Source organism: Gekko japonicus, unplaced genomic scaffold (assembly GCF_001447785.1).
Source record: "Gekko japonicus isolate JY-2015 unplaced genomic scaffold, Gekko_japonicus_V1.1 scaffold63, whole genome shotgun sequence".
NCBI lineage: Eukaryota > Metazoa > Chordata > Lepidosauria > Squamata > Gekkonidae > Gekko > Gekko japonicus.
In genome coordinates, this window is record NW_015168654.1 from 1,107,764 (window position 1) to 1,122,899 (window position 15,136).

At 42.7% G+C, this 15,136-nt stretch overlaps 1 protein-coding gene across 1 annotated transcript in view; it reads left to right on the forward strand.

Moving 5' to 3' along the window:
• DTNB (dystrobrevin beta) overlaps positions 1–15,136 on the forward strand; it is a 197,463-nt gene that overhangs the window by 56,439 nt on the left and 125,888 nt on the right. The window contains exons 7-9 of the mRNA XM_015415139.1: positions 207–312; positions 3,572–3,738; positions 14,449–14,573. Of these exons, the coding sequence (XP_015270625.1) occupies positions 207–312; positions 3,572–3,738; positions 14,449–14,573 (398 nt within the window). The remainder of the gene's footprint in view (positions 1–206; positions 313–3,571; positions 3,739–14,448; positions 14,574–15,136) is intronic.

Sequence of the window (15,136 nt, forward strand, 5' to 3'; positions counted from 1 at the left end):
TACATATGAAAAAACTGTGATGGAGTCATTTTGTCTTTGTTTATTCAGCACCTCCAAAACCATACTCTGTTGGGACAGATTTAAGGGGTAGTGATATCTGCTGCCAACAAGAGAGGAAGGAATGGTTGTGAAGAAAGCTTCTTTGCTTGTTTTTGAAGTCAAACATGCTTGGTTTCTGTCTAACCAATGAGTCTTTCTCTTCACAGAAGAAGGTCATGCTAAATATGTTCTTAGACACATTAATGGCTGACCCACCACCACAGTGCCTTGTATGGCTACCTCTTATGCACAGACTAGCCCACGTAGAAAATGGTAAGTTGATCAGTGTGAACATTTGAATTTCTCTCTCTCCCTCCCTGCATATTCCTCCTTATGCATAAAAGTTGCTCTATGAGATCATCAGGGTGTTCTTCTTAATAAGCACAACATGTGGAGAAAGAGAGACATGCCTCTGCATAGTAGACATGAGCTAATTGAGGCTCTGCCTTGCACATCCCTGAATGTTTAGGGGCACACTCATGCCTTGGCAAACACTGGTGCACCAATGCTGCCACAAAAGGTTCTTAGGAATCTGAATCCTGTATGTGGAACTGTACTTGCATGTTAGAATGCTTAAGACCCACTTCTTAGAGCTGTTGATCCCTCCTCACAGCAGAGGACCCCCTGAAACAAATGGAACTGCATGTAGGCTTTGTTTCAAAATGCTGCCTCATTCCTGGGCTACTTAGGTGGCTTTGAGAGAGTCACAGTTTCAGTCTTATTTAGGGATGGACACAAACTGAACCATGAAGCAAAATTCATCATGAATTTTGCCCTGTTCGTGGTTCACGAAGTTCATGATGGGTCTACTGTCACAAACTTCCACGAACATTTAAAGCAGTTTGTGGTAGTTCGTGGATGGAGCAGAAAGCAGGGGTTTAAAGGGACTTTCTGTTCCCCGCAAAAACAGCTGAGCAGTGGGGAGGCACTGCCTGCTGCTCAGCTGTTTTGGGCTGTCTTCTGCAGTCCCTTTAAACTTAAACGGGACTGCGCAAGACAGCTTAAAACAGCTAAGTGGTGGGAGCGCTTTCCCACAGCCAGCTGTTTTTCAGGCTGCTACTCTCTGTTGCTGTTTTTCAGACTTTCTGCAAACCCTGTTTAAAGGGACTATGGTCCCTTTCTCTTTTGTTGGTATTTTGTGTCTGTGTGCCTGTGCCTGGAAGTCATGGCAACCTCTGGCGACTCCTAGTGGGGGGTGGAGGACGTTCAAAGAAGTGGCTCGATAGCCTACCTCTGCCCCCGGCCCTGGTATTCTTTGGAGGTCTCCCATCCAAATACTTGCCAGGGTCAGCCCTGCTTAGCTTCTGAGATCTGACGAGATCGGGCTTGCCTGGGTTACCCAGGTCAGGGCAGACTGTGGTCCCTTTCACTGGAGTTGCAAACAAACCTGGTTTTTCCTGGTTCACGCCCATCCCTAGTCTTATTCCCAGCTCTGTACTCAAGCGTTTGTGTTGCGGTAAGGTCCCTGAGCCAAGGCCCCTATGGTCTTGAAACTCAGCTCAGTTGTGAACTGGGTGGCCTTAGCAAAGCAATTACCAGCCCTGTTCGCAGCCTCCCAGCCCTGTCCAATCCGTAACACAGGGATCATAACGGCTCTCCTCAGTTAATGGATTCTTGTTGGGATCGCTGAGATAATGCATGTGAAGTGCTTTGATTGCTTAGGGAAAACGCTACTTATTATCCTCATCGTTATTAATTGTGCAAATAGCAAAATGCCCATCATCATAAAGGGCTTGTATATTGAAAGGACCCCCAGGGACCTAATGCGTGCACCCACACTTCATTCTTCCATTGTCAGTGAAAGCCAGGCCATCCAATGTTGGGGTGGGGGGCAGACTAAAAGGCTGGCAACCTCATCCTTTCCTCCTACCAGTATGGCCTGATTCTGTGTTCTGTTTCTTGGCCATGTCAGTTGACATTTGGCTCTTCATTGTGGTTTTGGCTCCATTGCAGTGTTGTTCCCTAGGTATAGCTCTTTAGTTTCGCCGTGAGTGGCAGTACTTCCCTTGCACAAAATGCCTTGCCCTAATTTTACCCGTTTATAACCTCTGTCTAATGCAGTGATACTCAGTGGCTTGGGAGCCACCTGTGGCCCTTCTGAGCACCGTTCCCTAATTTGGCACCTGCCCCATGTGTCTGAAAGTGGGCAGAGCCCTTGCCTGAGGGGCTTGTGGATGGTAGTTGGCTCCCATCTTGAAATGGCCACTGCCAGGGTTGCCAGCTGCCCTATGAGGATCAGTTAAAACATTTTGAACTGTTTAGCATAGAAAAAAGGCAAGTAAGGAGAGACATAATAGAGGTTTATAAAATTATGCATGGTTTGGAGAGGGTGGACAGGGAAATCCCTCCCCCCCATAGTACTTGAATCTGGAGTCATCCACTGAAGCAGAAGGGTGGGAGATTCAGGACAAACAAAAGGAAGTATTTGTTCAAACAGCATATAGATAATTTGAGGAACTCACTGCCACGGTATGTGGTCCTAGCTGCCAACTTGGAAGGGTTTAAAAGAGGAGTAGACAAATTTATGGAGTACTGAGCTATTAGTGGCTACTACTCATGATGGATATCTACTCCCAAGGCAGTATGCCTCTTTAAATCAGTTGCTAGGGAGCACAGGCAGGATGATGCTGTTTCAGTCTTCCTGTTTATGGGCTTCCTGGAGGTAACTGGTTGGGCACTGTGTGAACAGAGTGCTGGAATAGTTGGGCCTTCAGTCTGATCTAGCTTGGCTCTTCTTATGTTCTTAAATATGGCTATTTTGGTTGAAGGTCATTGCTAAGGTGTGTCTCAGCGAACTGTGGAATGAGTACCATTGATCTAGCATATTTTTCTCACTCATTTTAATGAGTTCAAGACAGTGTATGTGGTTCTCTCTCATTTTATCTTCCTAATAACCATATGAGGAAGATTAGAGTGAGAGTATGACTGGGCCAAGGTCACCTTGCAAGCTTTCATGGCCAAATGGGGATTTGAACCTGTGGTGGGAAGGTAACAGCGTTCCGTGCGCCTTGGTGTTTAGTCATGCCGGCCACATGACCACGGAAACGTCTTCGGACAGCACTGGCTCTTCGGCTTTGAAATGGAGATGAGCACCGCAACCCTCGAGTCGGATTCGACTGGCTTTCGAGCAAGGGAACCTTTACCTTTACCTTGCCCCAGATCAAACTCCAGCACTGTAACTGCTACACTGCACTAGATCTCTGCCTGCTCATGCCTGTTTAATCCCGTCCCAGCTTCAGTCTCATGATCACATGGCTCTTGTGTAGCTGAGAACTAGAAAGGTATGGCTTGGGAGGAGAGCGTTAGGTAATGGTAGATAACAATGTCAGTGGACGTTTTCTCTTTGACCCGTGAGAAAGTCCATACTATGTGCAACTCTTTTGGGGAGGCCACTTTGGTTTAAGCGACATCTTAAGTGTGGAGAGCTCTTTGGCTGTTTTACTTTGCTTGGAGCCCTTTTTCTTGCTTGGAGCCTGTTTTCAGAAAGCTGTCCCTTACTGTTGCTCTTTCTCTCCCTGTTGTCCTCTCCAAGTCTTCCATCCAGTGGAATGCTCTTACTGCCGGTGTGAGAGCATGATGGGCTTCCGGTACCGATGCCAGCAGTGCCACAACTACCAGCTCTGTCAAAATTGTTTTTGGCGAGGCCACGCAAATGGCCCTCACAGCAACCAGCATCAGATGAAGGAGCATTCCTCTTGGGTAATCCTCCTTGAATGCCTTTTAATTTTTCCTACAGGAATGTTTTTTGTGTCTTTCTTTCCATCAAGTAGGTGTTCATGTGTTGGGTACTCTTCAGTTCATGGGTATAATGAAGAGGGTGGTTGAAGCAGGGCCTTAGCAGAGTTCTTCTGAGCCAGTTTGCCCTTTAGGCCTCATTGCCCTTCTATAAAAATCCAAACATCAATTTTGGTGGGATTCCAAGAGGTTTAATTGAGTGGTTACCCATGTTAGTCATATTCATTTGTCTTTATTTGTATTCATGTTTAACAGCCCACAAGCCATACACCAAGAGAAACATTTACGAATTAAAAACAACAGCAAAGAAAAGTTTAGCCACATCAACCCTTCAGGCTTTACAAAAGACACTCAGAAACAGTCTTAATTTATGCGTATCGGAAGGGGTTGAATATTTTAACAACCATTTCACAAGAAATTTCTCCCCGGCAACAGTGTGTTTAGAACAGTAAAGAAAAATATGCAGTAACCAACCACAACAAGGAGCAGTTACAAAAACATTGTTCTGAAGGAATACCTGCAAAGCAGACCTTCATCTGATCTGTAGGTAGCACATTACAGCGTATAAGTATATATATTCATTATTTTGTCTGCTAAGATCTGTTTCGAGATTGCTTGTGTGAGTTGCCTACACAGCCTGTACCAGCATAAGTTTCCAACTGGAGGCTGAGAAAAACGTCTTGCTGTCACAACCAAAGCTTTTTTTGTCCCAAAGCAAAGCAATGACTAGGGCTTACTAAAACCTGTGGACAGCCCAGTTCTCTAGCATCCCAGCTGCCTTCTTGCCATAAGATCTGCCTGTGCGCAAAACTACGTGAAGTATGCAGTCTTTTTCAAGAGGCAGAGTACAGTAATGAATTCCAAGGCAAAATGTGAAACCAAAACAAAGCATTTCCTCCCTTCCATCAACAACAGGTCAAAAAATGAGTGATCTGCACTTAACTTTTGGGCAACACATTTTAATGCTGTTTATTTTTTTTAAAAAAAATCTTCAGAACAAAAAGGGGAAAATGCCAGGTGATAGGTGACTGATTTATTATGCAAAGTCCCTATGCTTTTTGCCATGTAGGTTTCATCAGCGGAAATCTATATTAACATAACTTTATATTTAATGTAAAAACAGAAAGACCCCTTAATAAAAGTTATTCTAGAGTTATTAAAGTAGTATTTAAAAGACAGGATCAAAATCACTTTCAAAAATAGATACATATTGATCAGTTTACAATATAGGATAAATTAATTATACATTGGACATGAAGCAAGACAATGAAAATATATAATATATGAAGTAGATACTGAGAACATTTATCTAGTGCTGGAACTGTCCACAGCAATTAAATTATTTTACAGTGGAGGGTGATGCAATGTTTTTTATATATGCAGCAATTAGCTGAGCAAGGTCAGAAGTCCCAGATGGGAGTTTAACCTATGAGGGGCCAAAGTCTGCAACCTTAAAATCCATTGTTTCCTTTTTTAGCAGGACTTTTTCATTATGATGGTAAGATTTATATAAGCCCCTCCAAAATGAAATCAGTGGGTACATGTTATTTTTCCTTAAAATGCTGTACCAAAGGTGCGCCCAACTATTTTGCGAAGCATGTTGCTCCTATGTTCTGCTATACGAATCTTTAATTTTCTAGAGGTCTTCCCTATATATATCGTATTGCAAGAACATCTGATGGCATATACAACAGTATCTGCATGGTGTGAAGTTATTTAGAGCATTCTCTCTTTTTTTTGTCAAAGGGATTGATAAAACTTTTCCTACTTAAAAAAAGTCTTCACAATATTTCTGGTGCCATGCCTGCAAAAACAGGTTTGGCATCAAGGTCTAATTTTCGTGGAGATTCTTGTTATAGAAACAGGTGCCACAGAGATTGAGAAAGTAATGAATAAATGTGTAGAGCTTAGCAATGCCTTCCTAACCTCGAGGAGTGTAGGAGATAGTGGCAGATAATGGAAAGCTTCCTGCAAGTAGTGTCTTTTTGTGCCTGTGAACTGTCCTAAGATCATAGCGTTCCTCCTTGGCATGTCATCCATTTCCAGATGTTCTAAATTTTGGTAACAAAATGCAAAAATAAAATATGATGGTTTGGCATGAAGAAGACTGTAGCCTTGTAGGATTTTGTCCTGCCATTGTAGAGTCCACTCCTGTCATTTCCATATGAAATGTACACATTAAGAGGTCCTCAGGATCACTGCCTGGGAACCGATTGATGCACTTGTTTGGAATGAATCCCTCCTGTGAAACTGGGTGCTTTTGACTAGAGCAGAGCACCAAGGAACAAACTGAGAGTTTACATGTAGTTATAACAGGGTATGAACTCCTGGAACAGAGAGGTTCTTTGGACTAGCGAATTGGAGGCTGCAAAGACAGGCGGGATAGAGCAGGCTTTAAAGGAAGATATCCTCTAGATATCTTTTGACAGGAGGGATAGAGCACGCTTTAAAGGAAAATATCCTCTACATCTGTTTCATGTGTGGTAGCTTGTTGCTTTAAGGAAATCAGACATGCTTCTGGTTCTGGTGAAACTGATTGTGGGCCGAGTTGATTCCAGAACAGGTGACATGCAGAGGACTGAAGTCCTTCTCACAGGTACATGTGTGTGTTGGGAATTGGAAACCATCACAGCCCCAACTTGGAGCAGTTGTCTTGCTAGGAGGCAACAACAGTAGTCTGACTCTTTAAGCACTTGCCATCCTCTGCACAGCTGAGCAGCAGCAATGAGGAGACAGAGGAGGATTTGGCCAGAAGAGAATCAGCTACATCTGCCTAGGGAGTTGACTTCAGCCCCTTGAGGAGGAGGAGGAGGAGGGGGCTTCCTGTCTAGGAGGCTGGAAGAACAAACAGTACATGTGTGATTGGCAGGTGTTGGAGTGGTGCAAAGTGCCATCAAGTCATGACCCCATAGGGTTTTCAAGGCAAAAAGACGTAGCAATCTTGGCTTTCCTTGGTAGCCTCCCATCCAAGCACTAATCAGGGCTGACCCTGCTTAGCTTCAAAGATCTGATGGGATTGATCTAGTCTGGCACGAACAAAAAAGGGGGGGAGGGGAAAAGGGGAAAAGGAGGGGGGGAGAAAGAAAACTCAACCCCAAAAGCTGCTATGAATCCACAAGGGTTAAGCTGACACTAAATATTATAAACATACACAATTTATTCAGGTGTATACATTTTTAAAAAACTTAGACTCATTAAAAATATTCACATTCAGACATAAAAAACTTCTCAACATTCATACATAGATGGGTTAGTGCTGTGCAACTGAACCAAACGCGTTTCGGCCCCAAACAATAGTATACATTTATATGTATATTATTGTTGTATATGATAGGCCTCAGGTATAGCCAATTAAAGTCCACCAATACTTCTGGTAGCATAGATTTGCGTGAGTTGAATGTATGTCACTCCATCCTGTACAAATATAAATATATAAGGATACAACATCTGGCCTTATATTGCATATGTACTTAACATCTGATGTTAAAAAAATTTTTTTTGAATGTATGTCAAGTTTGTATTTTGGATTGTGACCACTGAGGAAGGCCCTTTGGGGCCAAAACGCGTTTGGTTCAGTTGCACAGCACTAACCCATCTATGTATGAATGTTGAGAAGTTTTTTATGTCTGAATGTGAATATTTTAATGAGTCTAAGTTTTTTAAAAATGTGTACACCTGAATAAATTTTGTATGTTTATAATATTTAGTGTCAGCTTAACCCTTGTGGATTCATATTGGTCTAGTCTGGACCATCCAGGTGGTTTGCAGAGCTGGGAACTGACTAATTAGGAAGTGCCAGTTTGTCAGAGGAGGCCCAGAAAGAGGAGAAAGGCTTGGGGTGCTTTACCCAACCTCCTTCCCTTTCACTCCAAGACCACTAGGCTCATTTTCCACTGTGCTGGATTCATCAGGTGAGCAGCGAGGGGCCCCTCACCCCTGTTCACAGTGTAGAATGCAAGACTTGCATGATAGATGTAGTAAAGATTGTCCTTACTGCCTCTGTGGGTAAAGTCTTGCACACCTTATGTACCACATATACTTGCTATAGGGACTTGGAGATGACAAGCCTTCTCTGCTTGGGGTTTTTTGCAACGGGACTGTCTTGATGATGGTTGGTTTGTTACAGTCTATGTGTGTCTGTGGAATACTCTGCTTTGTTTTCTTCCTGTATGATCCTACTATCAGAAGACAAATGTCCACTTGAGCTCTAAATACTCTGATGTGAGCTTCCTTAGGTGTACCATAAGATGCATGGTGTGTAATGAGTGTCTTGGTATGTGTAGAGCAGTGTTCCCCAATATAGTGCCATTGGCACCATGGCACTTGTCAGTACTTCCCTTGGCACCTGCTGGCCTTTCCAGAAAGTGGGTGGGGCCACTGTAAGGCAGGGCTTGTTACTGGCTTCCCTTATTCAGATGAAAGTTTTTCACTAGAGGATGAGGAAAACTGGTAAGCAACTGGTCTTAGTCCATGTGAGGTTCTGTTCTGCCATCAGTATTTCCCTCTTCTCAGGAGATGTGAGGATGGAGGTATTCTCTGTGGCTCTGCCTCTGGAGGCAGTCATTTTGGGTTTGTCTCTTCCTATGGAAGCTATTTGGGGGTGGTGCTGCTCACCACCTCCTCTGATAATCCCAAGGTGCTCGCAGTCTCAAAAAGGTTGTGAATGCCTGGTGTAGAGACACAAGCACAATGGAAAAGGAAGAAAAGCCCAGGCAGGGGGGCTTAACAAATGAGGAAATGCATCTTGATTTCAAGAATACTGAATACATGATAATCTGTGCAGAAAAACATCAAAGTATGAGGATTTTTAAATGCTAGCTGTTGTAATCATATGTGGGACTTCACAGCAAGAGAGTGAGGTATGTACATAATTGTTTACTTTCCTTTCTCAGAATCAAAGAGAGGCAAATTTAGCCCCTGATTTTGCTAGGGATCTGCAATTCCCTCTTGCATGTTCCACTTCTGATTTACCCTGAAATCAGAATTTGGAAAGAGTTAAGGAATTATTTGGGTAAAAGACTGTGAACATGGGAAGCATTATGTACAAATGTGCAAGGTGATGCACATTGGAGCCAAAAATCCTAAATATAAATACACATTGATGGGGTCTGAAATGGCAGAGGCTGATCAAGAGAGAGATCTTGGAGTTGTAGTAGATAACTCACTGAAAATGTCGAAACAGTGTGTGACTGTAATAAAAAAGGCCAATGCTATGCTGGGGATTATTAGGAAGGGTATTGAAAACAGATCAGCCAATATCATAATGCCCCTATATAAATCAATGGTGCGACCTCATTTGGAATACTGTGTGTAATTCTGGTCACCACACCTTAAAAAGGATATTATAGCTTTGGAAAAAGTGCAGAAAAGAGCAACTCGAATGATAAAAGGGTTGGAACACTTTCCCTATGAGGAAAGGTTAAAGCGCTTAGGGCTCTTTAGCTTGGAGAAACGACGACTGAGGGGAGACATGATTGAGGTTTATAAGATTATGCATGGGATAGAGCAGGTAGAGAAAGAGGTACTTTTCTCCCTTTCTCACAATACAAGAACTCGTGGGCACTCAATGAAATTGCTGAGTGGTCGGGTTAGAACAGATAAAAGGAAGTACTTCTTCACCCAAAGAGTGATTAACGCATGGAATTCACTGCCACAGGAGGTGGTGGCGGCTACAAGCATGGACGGCTTCAAAAGGGAATTAGATAAGCATATGGAGCAGAGGTCCATCAGTGGCTATTAGCCACAAGGTATAGCTAGGGGCTCTGGGACAAGTGATGCTCTGTCTTCTTGGTGCTTGTGGGGGGGTCAACAGTGGGAGGGCTTCTAATGTCCTGGCGCCACTGATGGACCTCCTGATGGCACTGGTATTTCTGGCTACTGTGTGACACAGAGTGTTGGACTGGATGGGCCTTTGTCCTGATCCAACATTGGCATCTCTTATGTTCTTATGTTATAGTCAGTCTTCCCTCTAAGCTCTACAGTTTTGTGAGCAAAAATTCTACCTCATGAGCAGAAAAAAGCTAGTAGCATTAAAGTTCTGAGTGAGTCTACATTTGACTGTTGCATAAATTATTTTTAGAAGATTATTTCCATAACCTCGTAAAAATCTCAGAATGAATTATTTTAAACTATATTTAAACTATATCTTAAGAATAATTTAAACATTATGAGAGAAAACAGAATCAAGTCAAATTTCATTACATAAAATGTTGTCCTCTACAGGGGTAGACCAGGCCTCTGGAGAATGGGTCTCCCTGCCCCTTTCCACTATATTGGTAGACCTTGCCTCAGGAGAACAGGTCTGCCCACATCTTTCCACTGTACTAGTAGACTTGGCCTCCAGAGAACAGGTCTACCCCCCCCCCACTCCATTATATTGGTAGACCTGGGCTTGGACCATTGCCTTGCGCTGACCCTTAGAAAACATACCAGCACTTAGGGGAGAAAAAACTCTTGTAGTCTGCTTTGGGTTTTTTAGTGAAATATGACAACCAGCATTACAGGTCAGGTATAACAGAGGTGGAAGAGTCACTGTCAGTACCCTGCCTAACCTAACAAACAGGAAGTTACTTAAATGGTTTCCAGTCTTCTAATAGCCAGATGCATTAATTACTGAATGTCCGATTTTGTTAATTGTACTGACCCACTATGTGTAATCTGCCTTGAGTCCATGTGAGGAAGGCGGACTATAAATAATGTAAATAAATAAAATTTCATCTGATGAAGGGAGCATTTACTGTTGAAAGCTCATACCCCGAAACTCTTGTTGGTCTCTAGGGTGCTACCTGGAGTCGAATCAAGGTTAATATGTTGTCCTGGAAAATCTACAGCAACTAAAGAATCTAGGTTAGTTATAGATATTTATCATAAGAAGAGCCCTGCTGTATTGGGCTAAATGTCTGACCAGTTATCATCCTGTTTCCCACAGTGGCTTGCATCAGATGTTTCTGGGAAGCCCAGAAGGAACCTGTGAGAGCAATGGCCTGTTCTCCAGCACATGATATTCAGAGAGAGAGAACTCCCTCTAAACCTGAAGATTCCATTCTAGTTACCATGACTCGCAGGTGGGGAGGGGCTCTTTTCCTCTAGCCAGTGGCCATGCCCACCTCCCTAAGCGGTGAATTCCATGTGTCTCTGTCACAAAATTATAACAAAACAATTTCATGGGGGGAACCTGACTTCCCAGTAATAAGAGAGGTAAAACATTTCTCTTCATTCAAACAGAGTTTCCATGATTCTAGTTCGGTGTGGAAAGGAAACAGAATCCACTGCCAAGGAAAGATATAGAACTTGATTATGGGGGTCTGAAATCCTGCGGAGTGGGGCAGGGGTGGGAGATATCGAAGGGGGCTTTTTGCCTACCAATGGCGTCACTTCCAGCTCCCTGGTGCCTTCCTATTGGTGGAATGTCAGAGCCTGCAAATTGCTTTAAGAATCTCTTTGACATGAGTGGTGTTGTTTTAAAAACACTTGCAAGCCATTCTGAATGTGGTTGATTGTTCCACCCTACGTATCTGACATTCACTGTGTTTCTAAAATATTTAGCTTTATAGAACGTTTGTCCAGCAGAGGGCAGAATCTGCCCAAGTATAAAGGCAGAAATTTTGGTTTCCTGGAGGTGGAACTTTTGAGCGGGATTGACAGAAACAAACCAGTAGATTTTTATGCCTGTGCTTTCCAGGCCTCTCTATGTTGTTTCTTTTTACTGTTTGCTAAGGTTAGTTTCTTTTGGGGGGAAAATGGAGTGTGAAGAGCTTGTCATATTTAAAGTGCCCTCCCCTTGTTGTATGCAACAGCTTCAGAGCCTGCTCTGTGTTACAGTTGAGCAGTAGAGTCAACACAGAGATCATCTGGTTGATATTATCTGTGGCTGAAGATTTTACTTTCCATTTTACGTTTCACTTTGCTGTCTGGTGAAATGGAAGTGATGGTTTCACAATCCTCTTTTGTCTCCTCATGGCAAAAAAATCAGATTATAATTTAAAAATAACTTTTTTGCTTTGTATAAATTAATATAATTTTTAAAGCCCTAGACATCCTTGGATGAGGGCATGTCCCTTCACACATATGAACCTGCCTGCGGCTTAAGATAGCTTGGTGCTGCCTTCTCTTTGTAAGGTTTGTGGGAGTATATGGGGCAGGGATTTCTGGGTTGTGTTCCCCAGTTTCAACAGTTTTGTGATTCTCTGCCCCAACGGGCTTAATTTCCCCTCTAATTGTTAGCCTTTTGGGACAATGGCAAAGACTATTCTGTGTAGGGTTTTGAACAGAGCTGAACCTGTTGCTGTTTTTCCTTTGCTTAATTTTGCATGTTATGGTCTACCGTGCATGCCTCTGTTTGGATTTATGCTTCTTTTACTGTTTTATTGTTTATTTTAGTTGGGTCTTCATAAAGATTTTAATGCTGTCGTGGATTGTTTTAGTTATTCTACTGATTTTGTGTTTAAATTTTCTCCATCTTGTTACTCTTGTGGAAGACCAGGCTGTAAATACAATAAGTATTATCTTTGAATTTTCAGTTATGTGTTGGGTCTCCTAAGTGCTTGTTTCTCTTTCCTATTGTCAAACAGCTACTTCCTGGGGAGGGGATGAAATTATGTTCCTGAACTAAGCATAAATTGGTGAGGGAAGCACACCTGTCAGAAATGTACCTCCAACTATATAGCCGGCTGCTATGTCCATGGATCGGGTCCAGAACCACACGTACAATTAAGACAGCTAGATATGGAGAGCTTCTTCTCTTTATAGCAAATTCTTGCAATCTATTTCTGCGCATAGGATGGCTGCTGCTAGTTCAGGGCAAATGTGTTTACTGTTGTACAGAAGTCTTGTATAGAAGTATAGCTAGAATTGCAAGCACAATAGTTAATGAAAAGATGTATATTTTCTCCTATTGCAGGTATTGGCAGTGTTTTCCATAGTATTTTAAAAGCTACTATAATTAAAATTAGGTAACGTAAGCTTGGTAAAATCCAAAGGGTAAGATGTGCAGCACTTGCATATATCTAGCATTTATTCTTCCACACAGTTAAACATAAACATCAAAACTTAACTGCAGTATTCCTTCATGTGCATGTAAACACTCTAACGGATACAAGGGCTCGATTTATCTGATAAATCATTTTAAAAGCCCGCAATATTGATTTGCTGAGGTGGAGTATAATCTGACAAGGTTTTTAAAAATGCTAGAACAAATGGTTTTCCAGCTAGTATGCTCCAAAAACTTCCCAGCTTAACCAAAAGGCAAGAACGTCCAGCATATGCAACTATAAATGTGATTAGCCAGCCACTCAAAGCCTTAATGTTTTTTTTGGAAGTGCTTTTTGCCAGCAGAACCACTGATCCGTTCTCAAAATAAAATCAGCGACTTCTGGAGCCTGCAAGAAACCAGTTTGTCAAAATTCTTTGAAATGCATCCCAAAGAACTTCCTATGTTAAGCAGACAAAAGGAAGTGGGTAACAATAATTTAAAAAGTGGATTTGGCAAAGTCAAGTGCTTTCAAGTGATGTGTATTCGGCTGTATAGAAAAATTTATTCTGAATAGCTGGGGTATAAGATATTTTTTAATGACTTCTGGGATGAAAGTTTATTAAACCTTGAATTGTGCAAAGCTGTGTTACCTAGTGATCCTATTGCCTAGTTTTACATTATGCTGCTTTTCAGCATCATCTTGCAGTTGCAGCCTTTCCTCTGTCCCTTAAGTAGCCTATGGGGGCTCGTATCTCACTCTTTTAAGGACTGTAGACTCCATAACTCTGCAAAGTGGTTGAGCCATCAAAGGGACATCATTTTGAACCAATTTGCCTTGTCCCCTTCCTAGAGGGCATTAATAAGGTTCTTGTATGTGTGCATTTTGGGCCCATCTTCCGCAGCAGCAGGCAAAAATATCAGGAGTGCAGAATCTTAGATGATGAGAACTGGCTTCCATTAAAAAGGAGAGGGGGGTGTCTGGTCCTTACTGTTGCTGTGCCCAGCAAGGAGATGCTTGGGCAAGATCTGCTTGAAGGCTCCATAGTCCCAAAGACCCTTTTCAAATTGCAGGGCATCCTGGAAGGTCCTAAATACTTCAATAGGCCTAAGCTTATTAGGCCAACTGTACATCCTGAGAATATGGCTGATCTTTTTAAGCACGACTTCAAGGAAGTTTCTGCTACTTAGCGGCAGGATATTGTGTTAATGCAACCCGTATTGCGAATTCACAGACTGCAGGGGCAAGTTGATGCTTGTGGTCTGATTTTACCACGTGGCAGGTGGGAGCTTCTTTAAGTAAGGAGGTATTGCTGGGTCCCCCCCGCATGATGTATAATGGAATACAAGTTCCGTGATGTGCTACTTAGTTTTTCTATCTTTATTTCTTGGCATACTGACCTCCAACATGCTTCTGTGAGTGAGCTGAGATACGGGAATACTTGATTTTACAGGCCTTTTGTTTGCCTTATTCACAAGACGATACCCAGAAGAACTGTATGCAGAGGTTTGGGAGGGGGGAGCGCTGGTGAAGACCCTGCTTTAGACATCAGGTGGGCTTCCAACCAACTGGCAACTTGTCTTGAGCATTGAGAGCGCCGCCATCCGTCCAAGCTGGATTGTAGTTCTTCTTCTGTACTGTGCTGCACAGATTGATCTGCTGTTTTAATACCAGTCTCTGTGTTTAATTCTTTTTAAAAAAACAGAAATCGCCTGCCAAGAAGCTGAGCCATGCCATTAGTAAATCTCTTGGTTGTGTACCCACTAGAGAGCCTCCTCACCCTGTATATCCGGAACAGCCAGAGAAGCCCCTTGACCTTGCCCATATAGTGTGAGTATCTGTTTCTCTGCTCTTCATCTAAATATCATTCCTTCCGTTTGCCTCTTTTTCTGGATTTGTCAGGTGGGGGTTATGTTGGCCAGGGTGGCTCTTCCCTGCCTTTATTTCTTATGTAGTATATTCATGGTTTTGTGTTCTGGAAAGATGGATTAAACAGCCTGTGCTGTAAAAGACTGCATAACAGGTGAAGACTTTTTTTTGGCAGAATGACTGCATCTGCACTTGTTCCATGGCAAATACTAATTGGGAGCTCAGCCCTGTTGGTTGTGTTGTGAATGTTCAGCTCCAGACTAGCCCAGAACTTCATTGTGCAATAAATCAAGTGCTGTTGTAGGGTTATTTTATCTCTTTTTGTCTAGTCCGTGGCTAAGGCTTTTGCGAGTGTGTCTTTTGGAGATGTACCTCTGAAAACCTGATTCTGACTTGGCCTTTAGGACTCCACTTTGTGAACCACTTGGTTTGCATGCTTAGGTGCAAACAGACACTGTTGTACTTGTAATGTTCCCAAGGGTAACACTGGTTTGGATCCAGGGATCCAGTTGCCCAAGAATTAC